The following is a 20,690-nucleotide window of genomic DNA, read 5'->3' as shown; positions in this document are numbered from 1 at the left end:
TGATTAAATAAATTATGAAACACTCAACACAATAACATAATGACACATATTCATTATATAAGACAGAGCTTTATGCACTTCTGTGGAAAACTTACAATAGATACACTAATCCATGTAGCATGATCCTAGTTCTTTTTTTTTTCTTTCTTTCTTTTTTTTTTTTTTGGTCATGGGGCTTGAACTCAGGGCCTGGGCACTGTCCCTGAACTCTTTTGCTCAAGGCTAGTGCTGTACCACTTTGAGCCACAGCTCCACTTCTGGTTTTCTGTTGGTCAATTGGAGATGATATTTTAGCATCCAATAGAGCTGTTGTGAGAATAAGTGACTAAAAGGTATAAAATAGCCATAAAAGTACTGGCTTCTAGTGAGTATCAAGTAAATTTTAATTAAAATCTTTAAAAACACTTCTTTTCAAAAGTGCCTCTTTTCAATTAAAGAAAAGTAAGGCAAAATAAAAGTTGGGCAATAGATATTTGGATTAGTACCAGGGTAGATTTTAGTCTCCATCCTAAAAATGAAGGGTATTGGAACAACCTAAAATCTTGTTTAGACAAAGCAATTGTTGGGCAAAGGCGACTACAGGTTACTGAGGTCAATTGCTCCCCCTGGTGGATAGTCCATGGCTAGCCAGAAAGTTGACAAGTACATGCCCTTCCTGGCCTTGCTTACAATCCTACTCTTCTGCATTCATCACCTTAATAGCCATAACCCCAGGCAGTAATTTTGCTGACTTCATTTGGCATCAGCAACCCAACAGCAGTACTGCAAGGCAAGTGTTGTTTTTCTTTTTCTCTCTGCAGGCTTTGCCTGGGTATAGTGTTGTTCACATAGAAACCTAAGGCATTTCCACAAGTCTGAGCTGAGGCCTCACCACCTGTCCGAAGCCTTTGCACAGGCTCACAGAAAAGACTTTACACTGGAACACACAAAGAAAGTTGGCAGCTTCTGTGCACCGAAGCCTGTCTTATTTGTTTGCCTAGATGTCTTTGGTAGTGTAAAGGGAGGCACAGAAATGGTACTCCTTGGAGACTGTTAAAAATGAACTATACAATGTGTGGATGAGATGTGAGGGAAACATTGGGAGTGAGAGAGGAAAGGGGTGACATTGTCTAAAAGGAACTGGACTCTGCGTGACTTATGCAACTGTAACCCCTCTGTTTTTGGCATTTTCAAATAAAAATTGGAAAAAAAAAGAGAAAGAAACCTGAGAATCAGTGTTCCCCTACTGGCTATTTTTTTCCTCATCTTGTACTTAACATCCAGACTCTACAGCTAGCTGGGAAGGATCTGCCCTCATCCCAGCCTATGCTCCAACCACATATGAGATGAGTTATTATCTCCACACAGACAATCCTTTCCTGCTTCAGCTATTTCCTCAGTATAAGCCATTTAAGTATTGCATTGTAACTCTTCCATTGCTTCTGCATCTCTGTCAAGGTTAGAGCCACTTGCCCAACCTGTCTAAGCTCCTCTGGTTGAACACCCAGGCTTCAGGGAGAGCCATTGCTTGATTCTGTTTCAGTTTTTCTCCTTTTGTGGACATACGTGCCTGCTTCGTGGAATGAAAACTCCTAGCCAGCAAAAAGTCATGCTATCTATATCTTGATTCCCAAGTAGGATGAAGATGTGTCGGGTGCCAAGGACTTCCCTGGTTTAGTACTGAGAGTCCTGAGTTGATGTCACCTGAACAGCCAGCGGGGTCTGCCCTGTAGATGCTGCTTAATCATAACTTTTTATTGGCCTTCATATGTGAATCTTCTGATATTTCTTCAGGGTTTGGCCCTTAACTTCTGCTTCCAAATAATCTTAGGTCCTTAACCTAAGACTACTCATTGTAGTAATCCACAGAGGTAATTACTTGTGGAAACTTCTACTGAAACCCCAATCACCAGAAGCCCAAGTTTATTTTTTAAAGATCATGTTATAGTATCTACTCTTAACACATACTTCCTGTTTTGTGTTTTGAAACATGTCCATATCATGAAACTCTATGTAAATGTTCTGCCATATTACTTAGGGAGTCATGACAACAAAAAATTCTGTTCAAGATCAGTGCAGATGTATTATTTTCCAAATATTCTTAGTTATTTTTTTGGTGCTGGTCCTGGGGCTTGAACTCAGGGCCTGAGCTGCTTTTTGCTCAAGGCTAGCAGTATAGCATTTCAATCACAGCTCCACTTCTGTCATTTTTGGAAATTTCGTGGAGATGAGAATCTCACAAACTTTCCTGCCTGGGCTAGCTTCGAACTACAATTCTCAGGTCTCAGCCTTCTGAGTAGCAAAGATGACAGATGTGAAGCACCATGCCCCACTAATTGTCCAAATATTCTTAACCATGAGTGGTTTAATCAGCAAATGTTGAAGCTACAGATAGGCAGGTCTACCATGCCAAGTACGTCAGATTATATTCTTTAGTTATGTTCAAAAACTTTGTAGCCCCAGGAGGTGGGATAATTTGAAAGCATGAGAGAAGGCTAATTTCAAAAGAGATATTAGTTAAAATGCTTCTGGGAAGAATTGAGTAGGAAGGAAAGAGACAGAAATAATCCGGGACTGTATTAAATAGTCTTCATTAGAATGCTGTTGGATTCATTCCTTTGTTTCCTACCACTGTGTGTAATTATAGTATACAAAACTTTTAGATCTTCCTGCCATTAGGTATTTAAAAATATCTGTTCCAGATTTTCAAAATAAGTTTCTCATGTACAGTAATTATATTATATAAAATGTGTCATGCTGAATATTATATTTATTACATCCATTTAAATTTAGACTGCCTCTCAGGGTTGACTTAGCCATTGCTCTAATATTGCTATGGGCATTTTCAAATAGGACAGGAATTAATTCTACTTGATATACATTTTTGCATTCTAGATAGACACTATTCTTTGCTAAAAAAAAATTCTGAGAAGAATTTTTTTTAATGGTTTCAGAATTGTAGGACACCTTTTTCCCACCTGTATTCCCTTCATTGTAAACATAAATCTCCAAGTTTCCGCTTCAATTAATAAAGCGGAGAACTGTTTCCATGGGTCACAAGTCACCACAGGACAATATGTAGAACAAAACATAAATTTGGATGGGTATGTTGACACATGCCTATAATCACAGTATCTAGGAGGCAAAGAGAGAGAAAAGGTTTTGAGTTTGAGGCAGGCCTGCACTATATAGCTTGACCTTACCTCAAAATCATGCAATCAATTAATCAACTGGATGTTGGAGTTATATCTCAGTCATAGAAAACTTGCTTAGCAAGCGAAAGGCTCTAGGTTCAATCCTCAGCACTATAATAAATAAAACAAACAAAAACAAATAATCCACAAATGCAACAAGAAAGCACTCATGGATAGATTTGCCAGTCCTAGGGCTTTACAGCCATGGAGCTAACCAATCTTCGGTAGGGAGATAACTCTAACCATTTGGATAACTGTCAAAGAAACTCCGGGGAGTAGTTGATGGTTTTTGTGTATGTGCCAGTCCTAGGGCTTGATCTCAGGGCATGCACACTGTCCCTGAGCTTTCATAGTCAAGACTAGTGCTCTACTACTTGAGCCATAGCCCCATTTCCAGCTTTTTTGGAGGTTAGTTAGAGATAAGAGTCTCACAGGCTTTCCTGCTTACACTGGTCTCAAACGACAATCCTCAGGTGTCAGCCTTCTGAGTAGCTAGGTCCACGGCTCACGGGAGTATTTGAGAAATTGAGTTCCACGTGGTGAGACACAATAAGCTGAGCACTCCTGAAAAGCCCACAGGCCCACTCCAAGGCCAATGAGACCAGAATCTCCTGAAGGAGCAGACCCACAGACATTTGTCATTTTCTTCTTATGAACTTCCAGGACAGTGACAAGCTCATAAGCATTCTCAACTAATGGAACTGCAGAATAGAATGCTTTTCAACTGTCCTATTTTTGTGACTTTAGAATTTCATTAATTCACGGAATCTCAGTTTCTCTAATTTAAGAATGGAGATAAGACCTTCTTTGTAGTATTCTTGTGTAACCCTACAGGTAGGAAATTCAGGTTAGAGTAAGTATCTCCAGGGGTTTGATATATAACCTAATAACAGGAAGCTTGAAAGACAACAGGGAGTGTTAGACACTGTGGTTCACTGGAGAATGCAAACCCCGACTAAATGTACCTTAGAAGAAAATAGCTTCTGAAACATTGAGCTGTTAAGTCGGGAATGGTGGCACATATCTATACTCCTAGCTACTTGGAAAGTGTTGTAAAATGTTGCAGAGCTACCTCAGAAAAATTATCTTTATCTCAAAACAACACCAACACAAAAAGGGTTTGTGAATGACTCAAGTAGTAGAGCAGTAAAACTCCAGGTCCTGGATTTAAGTGTGAAGTTCAGCAGAACTATATTTTCTAGTTCTATATAAGGTTGTTAAATACAGGACTCTGTATTAATTCAACAAATAACCAGTCCTCATTATCCTAATGTGTACAGAAAGAGAACCTGAAAGACGTATATTGGGAATATATACCCAGTAATGAAAGCAAACTATGTCACTATTAACCACACTATCAAAACCACCTTTCCAGTTCCAGTTTCATGTTCTACCTATGGCTTTGTGACTATCTGCATTCTTTTTGAAAGTTTTATTATATGTATTTTTATTGTTATTGTAAAGGCGATGTATAGAAAGGATACAGTTACACAAGTCAAGTAATGACTTATGTTACCTCTTCCCTGGCTCCCAGTTTTTCCTCTGTCATCCCCATCTACAAGTTGTTTAGTCCATTTCCAACAACAATCTTCATTCTTATGTATCTTTTTAAATTAGTGTTAATGACTAGAACGATGTGGAATTTAAAATAATTTAAGAAACAGAATGTATACTACTGTAGTTTATGATAAAGTAAGATCTTGCTTAATAATGCTGAGGTTCTGTTCTGGCCTGAGATTTTATGATTAGGAAACTAAAGCATCAAACTCATCACATAAAGGGAGCAGTTGATCATGTGACTTGCTATCATTCTTAGAGCGAGAATCTTTCCCAGTGATTTTTTTGCAGCAAATTTCCTTTATATGAAATCTGCCTCCCAGTCTACCAGTAAAGAAGCTCACAATTTTCAGACCTTCTTAACACTGAGCTGTCATTTGTTTATCATCTCCAATTTCAGCTCTATCTGAATGGAGCCAAGATCAGAGCTAAATAGCTTTATACATTTTCCATTAATATTTATTTTAAAATCATGACTCTTTCACTCCTTAGAGCTGTTATAAGACTTAAAATTTGGCTCCCTCATTCTTAGGTTGTTGGTAAGAATTGTGAAAGATGTGTCAGGAAGGTTAAAGGAAATTATTTTGGTGACACACTTAGCAGAGCCCCTGGCATTTAGGAACATTCCAAAGTCTTGTCTGTCATTTTGATGAACATTTCTACTTCCACACACATAGGACCCTTTTGTCCTTCAGCCCAGGAACCTTTAATGGCCTCATTAATTATCCATGCCAAACATTTTTGCAAGGGACGTTACAGCTTGCAAAGCCTCGCTCACGGGCAGCTTTACAGCACCTATCATAATACTTTTATAAATTACTTAAATCTTTTTACTTCCCCCTGCCCTGTCTCCCTTGAACGCTGGGCCTGGGCGCTATCCCTGAGCTTTTGTGCTGAAGGCTAGCACTTTACCATTTGAGCCACAGCTCCACTTCCAGCTTCTTGTGATTAATTGCAGATAAAAGTCTCATGGACTTTCCTGCCCAGGCTGGCTTTGAAAGGAGATTCTCAGATCTCAGCCTCCTGAGTAGTTTGGATTACAGGCACGAGCCACTGGTGCCCACCTGGTAGTCTGTGTACTAAGCTGAAAAAAATGGCTGCAAGTTTATCACAAAATTTGAAGGTATTCAGACATCTAACCTGTAGGAAGGTCTTCAGCCGTGTCAGGCCTTACACCAGGGGTAATTTAGGGGTCACTCGCTCAATTACTGCCCAGAGCTGCTTGTCCTGCCCCTACTTACGTCATGTAGGTGAAAAAGGAACTGAGCGGCTCCAGGGAGTGGTTCCGGAAGTAGCTGAACTCCTGGCACTGCTTTTTCCGCATCTCCGTGTCGATTTTGGAAACAGTAAGAGGGTTTGTTTGATTAGCCAAGAAGTTGCCATAAGCAGTGGTCTGGAGATGAATTTTCAGGTCTAAAATGACAAGAACCCCCTGAATCAGGTTAAATTTTGTACCTTAGTGCTAATTTTAAAGAAAATACATAGTACTTGTTAGACTTTTAGCATAGGTCTATACATTAGTTAGACTTAATATTTGACCTCTAAAGAAATGAGAAGTCTATGGAAATATGCATTTACACGTTTAAAAAGTTTCCAATTATCAAAAAAACCTGTTATTTCATAGCTAAAAATAAATAAGCACCTAGTCCACAGACAGCTTTCCCTGAGACAATTTTTGTCACTTGAAAAGAGCTGCTCAGGAAAGTGTTTGTTGGCTGAATGTTTTAAGGCTCGGCCCTAAATTGATGGGAAAGAGAAATTTTACTAGGAACAGCTAACATGGTAAATATACGTAATGACATAGACAACCTTTATGTCTGAATTTAATGTCCTTTCAATGCAGATGAAGAGACTGAAGTTCAGTAGGGTTAAATTGTGGAATTTAAGAATGCATAAGCCTAGGTTTCAAAGCTAGATTTATTTGATTTCAAAGACACTTATAAGTGTCAGATTATCATTTGTTTGGTAAATCTTTAATTCTTCCATGTGGAATTATTCAGTTTCACTGATCAGAATTTACAAGTACTTGAATAATAATGCCTCCAGTATATCACCTATTACAGGATATTACATAGACTTTGAACATATTAATTCAAAAGGTACACAATTTTAGTTATATCTGTAGTTCTTTGAATCCTCCCTAACATAAAAATATATCTAAAAATAAAATTGAAAATTTAGAATATCTAAAATGTCTTTGGTTCCATCTAGCACACCAGTGGGGCCAATACCGTATCCTAGGGCTAGTTAGACCTTCCATTTATATTTATTGAGCACTTGTTATATATAGTCTGCTGCAAGAAACTCAACACTATATTAGACATGAACTCTTCACCCTGAAGGAAACGCACAATCTGGTGGGGAGAAGGCAGCCACAACCATGCCAATCCAACCACGTGTTAACTTCAGTGGTTAGAAGGTTGACTGTATGGGACTAGAGAAAATTACACTCTATCCAGAAAGATGGAAGTAAGAGGCATGTCCCTTGAAGGAGGTTAAGCCATAGAGGAGTCCTCAAGTACTCTGTGAGAGTGGGAGCCTGATGTTCCATGCTGGGTGTTCCATGCCTGTAATCCAGCTATTTAGGAGCCTGAGATCAGAAGATCTTGGTTGGTTCCAGGCCAGCCAGGCAGAACAATCCATGAGGTTCTATGTCCAATTAACCACTAAAATACTGGGCTGGAACCATGGCTCAAGTGGCAAAAGACAGGCATCTGGATGCGTGCAAGGCCCTATTTCAAACCCTAGAACTGCCAAAACACCAGCAATTAAAAAAGAAGAAGAAGAATTGAAACCAAAGAAATAGCATGTGTTGTCATTAAGAAGGCATAGTATCTTTCTATTGAAGACAACAGGGAGACTCTGTGGTCTAAGAACTGCTTTTATAGCTGGGTTGATGTAGCTCCAGATGTCTGCTGGAGCTGAAGTCACTGGTTCATGAGACGCTGAGGCAGGTGCAGAGATCAAGCATTCTTCCTCAGCATCTGGAGTAGATCTTGCCTCAAAAATGGCTCTTGTTCGCACAGTTTCTTATTTAATTAACTTGGTTTAAAACATTTATGCTTTTATTCCCCATGCCTTGTTTTGGCTTTTCTTTTGGTAGTTGTTACATTTGTTTTTTTTTTTTTTTAATGTCATTTGACAGTTTGCATTTTTAGCAAGGACGGATATTTGCCAACAAAAGTGACACAAATGCTATTTTTTCCCCAAAACCATGCTATTTTGCTCCATGACATATGTTTCTTTTAAGTTAAATAACTTTGAACTTTCAGCTGCCAGTGATATCCTGAAATTAAACATCTCAAGCATTCACACCCTGCAGGATCTTGGAACTGTGGAGTGGAGTTACTCAACAGTCAATGGAACAGAAACTCTCCCTTCCCCGCCGCCCCCCCCCCCCCCCCCCCCCCGCCCCCGATCTTTTCCCTGCACCAAAAGATCCAAGGAACACTGGCAGGCAGATTGCAGGAAAATTAGGGTCTGAATGTTTGCTTTGATACGAGGATAGACACAACAGTGCTTCTAGTTTTGAAGTTTTCATAATGGGTTCACTTAATTTTTTTTCTCCTACATTTCCCTAAATGCTTATCCAAATAGCTATGTCAGGAATAAGACTTTGAGGTCAAATAAGTTTGGAAGAAACTGATTTCTGTAAATGAAAACATTAATGTGGGTGATTTGTTTGAAAAGAGCATGGTCAGAATCTCTCTAGCCAGGGAGGTTCACATCCAGTACTTGGTAGAATTAAACTGATTTGTTTTATTTATTTTTTATCTAGTAAAGTCATGTGGAAATGGTGTGTTTTCTTTTCTTAAATGAGGAAGCAAGCTGGGTTCTGGTAGCTCAGACTTGTAATCCTAGCTTCTCAGGATGCTGAGATCTGAGGATCATGGTACAAAGCCAGCCAGAGGAGGAAAATCCATGAGACTTGTCTTCAAATAATCACCAAAAAGAAAAGAAAAGACAAAGCCAGAAGTAGAGCTGTGGTTCAAGTGGTAAGAGAGCTAACCTTCAACAAAAAAGCTCAGGGACAGCACCCAGGCCCAAGCCCCAGGACTGGCACTCCCCTACCCCTCACCCCCCCAAAAAGAAGTAGAATGTCCTCCAAATTCTGAAACTTGATAATAAAGCAATTAAGTTGATCCTAAACAGCAACAGAATAAAAAGAATCCACAATAATATTCTAACATAACGGAGTGTGTATGTGTGTGTGTGTGTGTGTGTGTGTGTGTGTGTGTCCAGATTGTGTAAAACAGCATTATCCAAGGGTTGAGCCACTGGGTGAAGGGGCTGACCTGAGATCATGTGGCCAGCGGGTAAGTCAGGACAGGGAACTGGGACTTCATGATCATCTTGTGTTAATTCATTGGCAGATCACTTAGAAAGTTATTCTTTCTTATCCTGTAGCTTCCTGCTTGGACCTTTCTACAACAACAACAAAAAGTGCCAGGTAGGCACCATTGGCTAATTCCTTTAATCCCAACTATTCAAGAGGTTATGATTTGAGAACCACAGTTCAAAGCCAGCATGGGCAGGAAAGTTCATAAGACTCTTATCTCCAATTAGCCCCCCAAAAGAAAAGCTATAGTTGAACTCGTAGAGTGCTAGTCTTAACCAAAAAAAAAAAAAAAACCTCAGGGACAGCTTGCAGGACCTGAATTTATGTCCTAAGACTCTATCTCTCTCACACACACAAACCAACACAGACACACAGATACACAGACACACAGACCACAGACACACACAATGAATCTGTACTTTAAGGTTATAGCAGGGATTAAAGAAGTAAGAGGATAGCTTTGCTTTAATCATTGGTTTAAAAAGAAGTAAAGATGGGCTGGGAAGGTGGCTTAGTGGTAGAGTGCTTGCCTTGCATGCATGAGGCCCTGGGTTCAATTCCTCAGCGCCACATAAGCAGAAAAAGCCCTAAGTGGTGCTGTGGCTCAAGTGGTAGAGCACTAGCCTTGAGCTGAATTGCTAAGTGACAGCGCCCAAGCTCAGAGTTCAGGCCCCAAGACTGGCAAAAGAAAAGAAATAAAGGTAATGCAAGTAGGTAAAGTGAGCATAGAGTATCTACTACAAAGCAGTCATTCTTTCTTTCCATGTCTACTAGTTAACTTCCAAAATAGTTTGATTCAGTTGTCTGAGAACTTTGATTTTTATTCCCTAAATTAAAAAAAAATTCCTAGCAGATATATTGATTCCTAACATTAGATCTAATAATAATTAAACTATTTTTTCTGGTCCTGAGGCTTGAACTCAGGGCCTGCTGTCCTTGAACCACTTTCTGTTCAAGGCTAGTGCTCTACCGCTTAGGGCTACAGCACTAATTCTGGCTTTTTCTGTGTAGTTTATTGGAGATAAGAGTCTCAAGGACTTTATTGCCTAGGCTGGCTTCAAACTGTGATCCTCAGATCTCAGCTTCCTGAGTAGCTAGAATTACAGGCATGAGCCACCGGTGCCTGGTTTAATAATTAATTACACTTTTAATAACTATATCTACAAAACCAGACATGCCTACACTTCTTCCTTTATGTTTACTAATCGTGTGTTTGTTTGTCTGAGATAGGGTCTCCCTGTGTAGCCTCATCTGGCCTGGGACTCACAATTCAGTTTCCACCTCCTGAGAGCTGAGATGATAGACATCCCTACATTTCCTCTGATTTCTGTTGTCCACTTTTGTGTTTTAGAATGACCACCTGACACCTAGATTACTGTGTTAATCTCTTAATTGGTCTGCTCAGGTTCTTTCTTTATTTTTTCTCAAAAGCTCCTTTACAGTTTAATCTTTTCAAATATTCTTATATGATATTACAAGTAGCTTGAAGCCACTAGAAGCTTTTTGGGGGGGGGTTGTGGGGCCTTAACTCTGGGCCTGAGCTCTTCAGCTCAAGGCTAGCGCTCTACCACTTGAACCACAGCACCACTTCTGACTTTTTCTGCTTATGTGGTGCTGAGGAATCAAACCCAGGGCCTCATGCATGCACTAAATATGCACTGAGCCACCTTCCCAGCCCCCACTGGAAGCTTTAGGTAAACCAAGATCAGCTTTTGTGGGATTTATAGAGTGCTTTACCGCGGTCAGAATGATTTTAATATGTATTTACCTCTTAACTGTCACAAATAAGCCCCAGACTCAATGAAGTAACTCATGCATGTTTCCTTGCTGCAGGTATTTGGCTAAAAATTCCAAGGACTCTGATCCTCATTCCATGTTAGTTTCAGTACTGCCTTTAAACTTAAGTATTGATAGATCTTCAAGACACTACAATGTTTGTTTTTTTCAGTATAGACTCTAAATATTCCAATATTGCCTCTTAGATAATTACTACACATTTGATCCTTTCCTCTGTGATCCATTGGTTTTCCTGCCCATCTAGAATATCTTGCCCCTCACAACTCTTCCTCCCCAGATACCATAGCAATGACTTTTTCCCAGCCATTGTTATTCAAGGTTTGTCTTGTTTTCCAGTATAAGCTTGAACCACATTTTTAATGTTTCGGGCTCTTTGAGACATGATCTCACGATGTAACCCAAGCTGGCTATGTATCCCAGGCTAGTCTTAAATTCAAGATCCTTTTGCCTCAGCCTCCTGAATTCTGGGATTAGAGGCATGTGCCACCACACCTGATTTCCTTATTTTAATTCCTCCCCCAGAATGGATATTGTTATATTGGTGGTCTCTGATGGAGAATGAAATCAATTAGCCATACACCTAACACCACTACCCTAAACTATGAAATGGGAAGAAATGGATTCAGGAACTCCAAAGTCTAACATAGGGGTAAATCTAATTTTGGGTGTAAATTCACTACAGTTCAGAGGTAAATCTAGAAATACTTAAGATTTGTACTTCAGAAAACATTGTCAGATATTTCGGATCTTCTCTTGAACCGTAGGTAGGCCAGAGAGATATTATCTAAACATCAGAAAAGAAAGTTGTTGCTTTAGGAAACAAAGCAGCTTAACATCTCAGAGCAAGGAAGAGCGAGGTCTTGAACTCAAACATTTAGACATTTCTAGTGTATACTTTCAGACTTGGACTATGCAAAGTACAATCTTTGACTCTAGAGGGAAGGAAAAAGAAAATTAAGGTATTTTTGCTGCCTTAAAGAATAGGGCTAGAGAACTAGCTCAGCACTTGCCTAACATGCGAGCAAGTGAGAGAGAGAAAAAGAGAGAGAAGAGATAAGGAAAAGTACAAATCCATCATACAACATAGGAGACAAAGCCACTTACCCTGTTTGAGTCACCATAGTGAGCAGATGAGGCAAGTGGCCAACCCAAAGGTGATACACTTAAGTTGATGTCACTGATTAGGATTGAGTTCATTACTGGTCACAACAGAACATGAAGTTGGCACCCAGCAGTTCTACCTCACAGGAACACAGTAGCAAAGGCTCTTTGGAGGAAGTGGTTTGAGTCAGGCTTGAAAGGAGAATTTTATGTTCTCCAGGCAAAGCAGATGGTGGATGGAATTTGTGGTAGAAGGACCAGCTTTAGAAAAATGCAGGCATGTGAAGAAATGCTTGAGAGAAAGCTGAGATCAGTGAGAATTTTTTTTTAAGCTAAGAAAGAAGTATGTCTTTCCTCATGGAAACCAGGGGGTGCATTGGTTTTCATTTTAAGTTTAAAAAATAGATACAATTAGAAATACAAACAACATCTAAGACATTATGGAGAAAGTTCTCTGAAATAAGAGTCTTCCTTCTGGAATAAGAGTCTTCCTCTTGTTTGTATGTATAAATATAATGATAAGCAGTAGGTATAAACATAGGTAAACTGAACTTTCTCCTCTACCTGTCACACATACGTGTACCTTCTCTGCCACCTATTTCTGGCTTCAGATAATCACTACCTTTTATTTCTCTTGGATCTGTTTACAATTTTTGTTTTATAGATACACAATTATACAGAAAATACTGACAAATAAGCTGGGTGCTGGTGGCTCTCGCCTTTACTCAAGAGGCTGAAGTCTGAAGATTGCTGTTCAAAGCTGGCCCAGTCTGGGCAGGAAAGTTTTTGAGACTCATATCTATAATTAATCACCTGGAAGCTGAAAGTGGTGCTCTGCCTCTAAGTGGTAGAGCTCTAGAGACTAACCTTGAAAAAAGCTCAAGGACAATGCCCAAGTCCTGAGTTAAAGCCCCATGACCAAAAATAGTGAAAGCCCCATTCTTATTTTTTATTTATTTGCTTGTTTGTTTTGGTGCCAGTCCTGCAACTTGAACTCAGGATTGGGCACTGGGTGATGTCCTTGAGCTTTTTGCTCAAGGATACTTGAGCTCTATCACTTGAGCCAGAGTTCCACTTCTGACTTTTTGAGGGGAGTAATTTATTGGAGATAAGAGTCTTAGGGACTTTCCTGGCTGGGCTGTCTTTGAACTTCCATCCTCAGATCTTAGCCTCCTGTGTAGCTAGGTTTCGTGGTGTGAGCCACTGGCATATGAAGTTAAAACTACCCTTTTAGAGTATCATGCTACAGTGGTTCTCTCCCTTGCTTATCTCAATTAATGCATTTGGAAATCTATTTCTGCCTTCTTAGAATGCTTCCTTGGGCTTTTTTGTTTATTGTTGTGCTACTGTTCTTGTTATTTGCTTGTTTTCCTAACTGTAAAATATTCCATTATAAGAAAGTCCCATAACTTACTGAAGTGAAAAGAATCATTTGATTTATTTCCATCTTTCAGTACTCCTCACAGGACTACATGAAGAGCGCTGTCATCTCCTGTGTGGAACTTTTTGAGAGCCTTGGGGTTTCTAAACTTAGTGGATAAGCATTTGAAATTTCTGTAGTTGGTGCCAAATTTCTGTAGCTAGTATCCAATGTCTTCCTTTCAGCTTTCTTATTTTTCAACTCTTTCTATTCTCCAGAGTAGGAGTTACTTTGAAGCAGGATCTGTATCTTAACTCATCTTTATTCTCCGGCCTTTGGTAGAAAGTGCTTAGTATAGATACACTTGTTGAATTAACTTCTAATGAGAAGTAGAGTTGGAGAAGGTCAAGTGCTTTGTTAAGGGAGGGAAGCATGCTCTTCCCTCAGACTCTTCCAAAAATCTGTGACAAGGATTACAGTGAAAACGCAATCCAGAGTACAGAGCTCCCCCAGAATCCTGAGAGCCAAGGCAAACCTTTACCCTGTATGTTTCAGAAAAGGCTATTCATTGATAATCTTGAAGTATTAGTCTTTGTCTTTGCCACACAAGAGACAAATTTACGTGTAATTTATTTGTATTTCCAATGTTGATGAAAATAACAGTGCTAATATTTTTAAAGAGTCAGGTGCTGGTGACTCATGCCTATAAGCTTAGCTATTTGGATCACAGTTCAAAGCCAACCAGGGCAGAAAAGTCCTTGTGAGACTATTATCTCCAATTAACCACTAAAAATCGAAAGTAGAGCCGTAGCTCAAAGTTTCTAAAGCATTAGCCATGAGCGAAGGAGCTCAGAGAAAGCACCGAGACCCTGAGTTCAAGCCCCACAACCAACATAAATAAGTAAATAAATAAATAAATTCAAAAGAATACTAGCTTCCTTCTTTTCTACCCAGAAAAGTGAGTCACAGTGGTGCCACTGTGGCTCAAGTCCCTTTTAGTCAAGGTCAGGCCATGGAAAAGATGAGTATTTCTGACCACATTGCCCATTTAGGAATATAATCCAGCACAGCTGTTAATACTAAGACTTCCCAATGTATTTCTGGACCATCTTTCTTTCCTTTCTTCTAAATTTACCTGAAACACTCATGTTTTCCTTCAAGTGCTTCAACACCATTCCTGCCAGAATACTTGTCAAGGAAGACTAGAGGACTTTAAAATAGAGTCAAGCAATTCAATTACTGCCAAGTCACCTTTTCTTTTTCAGCATGCTTCTGCTTCAGCGTGGAGTAGTCTACTGGACACAGTTTTATCTTCTCTTCTTTATCTGTGATCGGATATGCTCTTGGCAAAAGTAAACACAAACCCTGAAGTGTTTAATTCTAGCTCAACAAATGACACTGATTGATTCTCAACTCTGAATCTAGCTTAGGAAATGGCTGGGTCTCTACAAGTACATTCACCAAAAAAAAAAAAAAAAGAAGAAGAAGAATATTTTGCTTTCACAAGTGGCCACCAGTTCTTCCCCCTCCCCATCCTAGAAAATAATCAGCAGTGTAGTTCTTTTTATTTTCTATTTGCAAAAGGATCTGACATTCATCAATAAACTGACCTCCTATACACAGGAAGCAGTTGCATTTTAGTGGTAAAAGAGACAGACATCTCTGTATACTCCATCACTGGCAGCCTGTAGTTTCCTTACTACCAGCCTAAGCTTCAATGTCCTCACCTGAAGACATTAAATCTTATTTAGATTTATTTCTCCAACAGCCAGGATAGCCCAAACATGGTTTAATGGCTCACTTTGATTTCTGGCAGTTCTTCAAACAGCAGATTATACACAGTTTCAAATAGAGTTGGGAAATGAGAAAGCTGATTTCTAGGAAGAAAGGTAGAGGCATGAAGGCAATGATGTGTGTGGCGGGCATTCTTAACCAGGGGTCAGAGATGGCTTTGGGTGGTCTCTGGCGCCCAACTTTGTTGGGGGTAGGATTCTGCATGTGTGAACTTATTTATGTTTCCAATTGTGTTCTGTGGTCTCTTGAAAATAAGTCTGAATCCTTTCTTTCTCTTCCAAATTGAAAATAAAGGGACCAGATTCAGCCAAATGCCTATTCAGATGACAGATGTGTTATCCTAAAGGCTTCTCTTCCTTCTCCGTCTCTGAATTGAGTCTTTTAGTCAGAAGGCCCATAGCAGAAAATATTGGGTATACCTTTTAATTCTTGTTGTTTTTTTTTAATCTTTGTTACCGTTTTATTACCTAGGATTCTTTTTATGGCCTTAGTTATGAATTCCCTTGGTTTCTCTCTGAATAGTTTTATGAGTAGCCTAAACACTGTTCAGTCATCAAACTTCCAGTGATTATAGATGACGATTTATAGCCAGCAGAATTCTCATCTGAAAGAGTCTTCCTATTCCTAATGCTAATGATAGATAGGTCAGATTTTCTTGGCTTGGCCAATGTGGCCAGAACTCTAGCCTTAACTGGTCACAATCAAAAACAAGTAGCCAGATCCCCTTCTGTTCTATCCTGAAAGCCTGCAAGATCACTTTCACATTTTTTTCTAGTTTGTTTTCACCTGCTAATACCCTTCTTAGGAGGCTTTCTCTATAGAGCTTACTTGCTGCTTCTAAAATTAACGTAAAAGCTTTAAAGTATCCTATTTGATTGTATAAGTCAACATGAGCCAGTAGAGCTGTTGTTAATAACAGATTACTACTCTACATGTGCTATCTTTGGTAAAATTTGGGGGAACAAATGTAGTTTGAAGGTAATTTCTTTCCACTGAGAGTTTTCTCCTATATTTTTCACTATTTCTCACCTAAGTCAACATCTTCTTCACAAGTGATGACTTTGAGGCTCAGAGGCTTAGAGTCCCAAGGTCATCTACTTAAAGTGGCAGAGGTCAAAGGCAGGAATTCTGAATTCATGCCAAGACCCTTCACAGTCCAGTCATTTATTTTTTTAGACTTCAGTTAAAGACAAACCAAAATTTTCATGTTGTTTTTGTTTTGCCAGCGATCACTTGGCAATTTGGTGAAGGTCTGTTCCAATTTGTATTCATAAATACGTAGAATGGAAATGCAAAGGGAATTAAATTGCTTGTGACATAGTCATGAAATGTTTTCCTTTTGGGTTTTAAAACAGAGTCTTGCTATACCAAGCTGGCCATGAACTCATGATCCTCCCATTTTAGCTGCCTGAGTGCTGGGGTCACCACCATATCTGGCTTAGAATGTTGTAAACTGTAATAAATATTGATATTTCCTTACTGAGATATTAAAATGGAGAAAACCCACCATGATGTTTTAAAGTATCTGTAAGAACTTTAAAAAGATCGGACAATATTGAATTTTCTATTGGTGATCATCACAGACACTGATTCTGTTAACTACTGGGATTTTATAACCTTAAGGAAAGATCATATTAAACTCACTTAGAAGATATTGAAAATAGAGATCTAATGTTTTTTGTCATCTATGTCATGATCACTAGAAGTCTAAATTCCAGGAAATAGAGATCTAATGTTTTTCTCCATCTAAGTCTTTATCACTAGAAGTTTAGATTGCAGGAATAAGAATACACTTAAGGGGCTGGGAAGGTGGCCCAGTGGTAGAGTGCTTGCCTAGCATGCATGAAGCTCTGGGTTGGATTCCTCAGTACCACATAAACAGAAAAAGCCCTAAGTGGCACTGTGGCTCAAGTGGTAGAGTGCTAGCCTTGAGCTAAAGAAGCTCAGGGACATGCCCAGGTTCTGAGTTGAAGCCCCAGGACTGGCAAAAAAAAAAAAAAAAAAGGAATCTGCTTAAGGCTTTTTGGTGTGATCCTAGTCCCTTCCCCTTGCTTCCTGAGAACCATCATTTCCTTTCTTCCTTTTCAAAGGGTAAGGAGAGCTCTACTCACCTTCTAAGGTCTCACACTGAACCAGGTTGATGTAGTCCTGCTGGGTCAGGAGGCTGGCTTTGCAGCCTCGTACCAGGCCCTCCAGGTAGCCATGGTCCACGTTGAAGTATAGCTCTGCACTCTCAAGCATGGGGGAAAGATCTCAGCCAACTCTGGCTAGAAGAGTTCTGAAGTCCCGGTCAGCCCTAAAGAACTTACACCCGTGAAGGACAGGGCTGGTGGCACAATCGCTCAGCTGATCAGCAGAGCTTCGGTGTGACTAGTTTCCTCTGGTTTCAGTGGCTTCCCACACTGTAAACTCAGTCCTGTTTTTACAGCAACAATGAATCAGCCAGATGACCCAGGAAGCCAACCACTGTTGGGAGGAGAGTAGAAGAAATGGGAGAGGAAGGGCAGGAGAAGGGGGGTGGGGGGGTGCTCAACTCTTTCCTGCCCCAGGCCCTGCCCTGACTGGCTTTGCTATTCTTAGGCTGCAAACACCTGAGTGTTTTGTCAGCATCCCTACCGGGGTCCCAACCTTGAAATTGTAAATTAGATTTGCTGCTTCTGTTTTTTTTTTTTTTTTTTTTTTTTAGGATTTATAATACAAACAATGTAAGATCTCTTTTCAATATGCATTAATTTATATGACTAGATCACATGTGGATAGTTTGAAGAATATTGAAATATTAATTCTCTGACACACTACATTTATCGAATAGATGGTTAGTAATGCACAGTACTAAAGTTGTCAAACGCTGCTAGATGTTTCCTTTGCAATCTAGGGACAAAGCCCTATGGTGTGTCTTAATAGAGCCATGGATAGAAAGTAGCTAGCCATGAGCAACAGGGAAATGAAGGGAATTTAAATGGAGAATGTGATCACAAGGTTTCAGACAAAATATAGTAATTAAACTTTCTTCAAGGTAGTCTCAGTCCTGTGGAATAGATCTAAGGATAGGAAATGCCTCTCTGGCAATCTCAATAACTCTATCCCCTAAGGCTAATGCTGTTATTCTCACCAGAGAGACAAACCATTGTCAGTCTAGTGAAAGTGTATTTGTTACCAGTTCTTAACCTGTTTTTGCTGCTATCAATTAACTACAAACAGAAGAGAGGTCTACAGCTTCCATCTTGCATTCGCCATTGTTCAAAGCTGTTCTCTTCAGTCATTTTGTAACTACCTTAGGCACCAGGAAAGGCAGGACAGTTCAGTAGTGTCTTTATGGCAAAGCACCAAAACTACTGCTGAGGAACAGCAGGGCCTTGCAGGACAGATCACCCCAGATGAGGGTAATTGCCAATAATGATCAGACTGCAGAAATCATCTCAGGAGAATTGTTCTCTTTAAGTGTTGATGTCGATAATAACTTCTCTGGAACCTGGAAGAACCAGAACTGATATAATGACAAGGCAGGCCACATGATCCTACCTTTGTCCCCTGTCCCTAATTATTTCTCTGTTTAAACCTAATGCTCATATCTGTACTCTGAAGATGGTCGAAGATGAACTAAAATGCTGTCTTCCCAGGGAATGCCTGTAACATATAATCTCCTTTCTCTGCCGTAATTTCTTTCCTAACCAACTCTCCATCACTTTCACTGAATTCTTCTTTAGCAGATTGCAAGGATCAAGGTTGATTAGTTGTGCTGACTTTCCAAGAACACTCCCAGTTTTGCAAAATCTGATTGCAAGGCACGCTTGATTTTTTTCTATTTGAATTCCATGATTACTCAGGGATGTATCTGTACAAATAATATTTCTGCTCAGATCACAGATAGGACATTAGCTCCCAGAAGCTTCCAAGCAGTCAAATTGCACAGCTGCTAATACAGTAGGTATTTAATGAAGCAGGGACTTAATTGCTGAGTTTCATGCTCCAAAAAAGGAGTACTTGTTCTCCCAATATACTTAGCCCAAAAACTGTGTCAAATATCCTGAACACTATTTGCATGTGCTGTATTTCATTTGTAATGTGTCAAATCCTTAATTGGAGTTAAAGTGCCAGAAACTCTCTGGGCTCTGTCTCAGTATTTTCAAACTGTTTGGGAGAAGCAAAAAAGAGAGAATTAATGTAAATTCCGCTTTAATTTATGAAAATTCCATGGAATCAAACTTAAATTTATACAGTGCCCAAATTTGAAGGCATTCACTAGATAACAGAAATTCTAATATTTCATTATCATTTCTCCTCCCACAACTCCATTATCCTCAAAGATCTTGAGTGCTTTGCTTCCTTCCTCCCTCCTTCCTTCCATCACCCTCTCCCCCCATTCTTCTTTTCCTCCCTCCCTCCTCCCTTCCTCCTTCCCTGTCCTTTCTTCCTTCCTTTTTTTCTATCTTTCTGCCTTCCTGGCTTCCATCCCTTCTTGCCAAACTGGGTATTGATCTCAAGGTTTCACATTTGGCTAAGTAAGTACTGTACCACTAAGCTATATCACTTGCCAAGTATTGTAGATATTCCACAGAACAGTGTTCTATCATGCATCTCTTCTTGGCTAACTGTTAGTATTATGCTCACCTTTGGTCCTCAGCTCCACCCAGACCTGGGCCCCCTCCCATTCCTGGAGTTCCCACCATACAGCTGGCCCCTGACCCGCCTGAACTCCCATCTACCCCAGTTCCTCTCCCCCAGACCCTCCTGCTACCTGGTTGGTCCAGAGGCCATGTGCTCCCTCTTGGGGGAAATATGGTTCCTCTAATAAACCTTGTAATAATCTTTCTCCTGTGCCTGCCTGCCTGCCTCTGCATGGTCCCCTGGAATGGATGTGTGGCATCCTTCACTAACAATTGCAGGATCATTTGTACCATGGAAATAGGAACATGGATAAAGAAATAGGGCTTGATTTATTGTTTGATTATTTAATTTTAAGAAAATGATGGATAAAATGTTAATAGAATAAGTTAAATTTAGAAATGTGTGGTGTCAAATGGTAATTCCTTTGTATAATGCCTTAATAATAATAAAATTATATTAAAAATAAGTAAAAACAAACAAATAAATGAAATAAAATGAAATAAGTGTCAAAAGGAGCCTAAGATCTGAGGATTTGAAGTTAGCCTGGCAGCAATGTGCATGAGACTCTTATCTCCAATTAACCACCAAAAAGCTGGAAGTGAAGATGTGGCTCAAGTGGTAGAAGGCTAGCCTCCAGCAAAAAACAACTCCTGGGCCCTGAATTCAAGCCCCAAGACCAGCACCAAAAAAGGAAAGAAAGAAAGAAGCAAGCAAGAAAGAAAGAAAAAAGAAAGGAAGAAAAAAGAAAGAAAGATGGATAGATGGAAGGAGAGGTGTCTCTAACAATTACATCATGAGATGCAAAATTTTCAAAGAAATCTTTCAGTACCTGAATTGCAAAGCAACTATTGCCCTTATGTGGAATGAGTGAAGTTCCATCACAGTCCTTCACTAATTTTATGGATTCACTTTCATGCTATTAATGAATGTAAATGAAGATGGTGAAGGGCTTACTTCTTTC

The 20,690-nt window shown here is 39.6% G+C and overlaps 1 protein-coding gene across 1 annotated transcript in view; it reads right to left on the bottom strand.

Annotated features, from left to right (window-relative positions):
* Atp6v0d2 (ATPase H+ transporting V0 subunit d2) overlaps window positions 1-17,603 on the bottom strand; it is a 40,006-nt gene extending 22,403 nt beyond the window's left edge. Inside the window, exons 1-2 of the mRNA XM_042667304.1 lie at window positions 17,233-17,603; window positions 5,972-6,143 (exon numbers count right to left, since the gene is read on the bottom strand). Coding sequence (XP_042523238.1) covers window positions 5,972-6,143; window positions 17,233-17,362 — 302 coding nt within the window. The 5' untranslated portion in view covers window positions 17,363-17,603. The remainder of the gene's footprint in view (window positions 1-5,971; window positions 6,144-17,232) is intronic.
* Window positions 17,604-20,690: the final 3,087 nt, after the last annotated feature.

The sequence above is a fragment of the Dipodomys spectabilis genome, unplaced genomic scaffold (genome assembly GCF_019054845.1).
Source record: "Dipodomys spectabilis isolate Male_0828 unplaced genomic scaffold, ASM1905484v1 ptg000387l, whole genome shotgun sequence".
NCBI classification, from domain to species: Eukaryota; Metazoa; Chordata; class Mammalia; order Rodentia; family Heteromyidae; genus Dipodomys; species Dipodomys spectabilis.
This window is presented reverse-complemented; position numbering and strand designations above follow the sequence as displayed.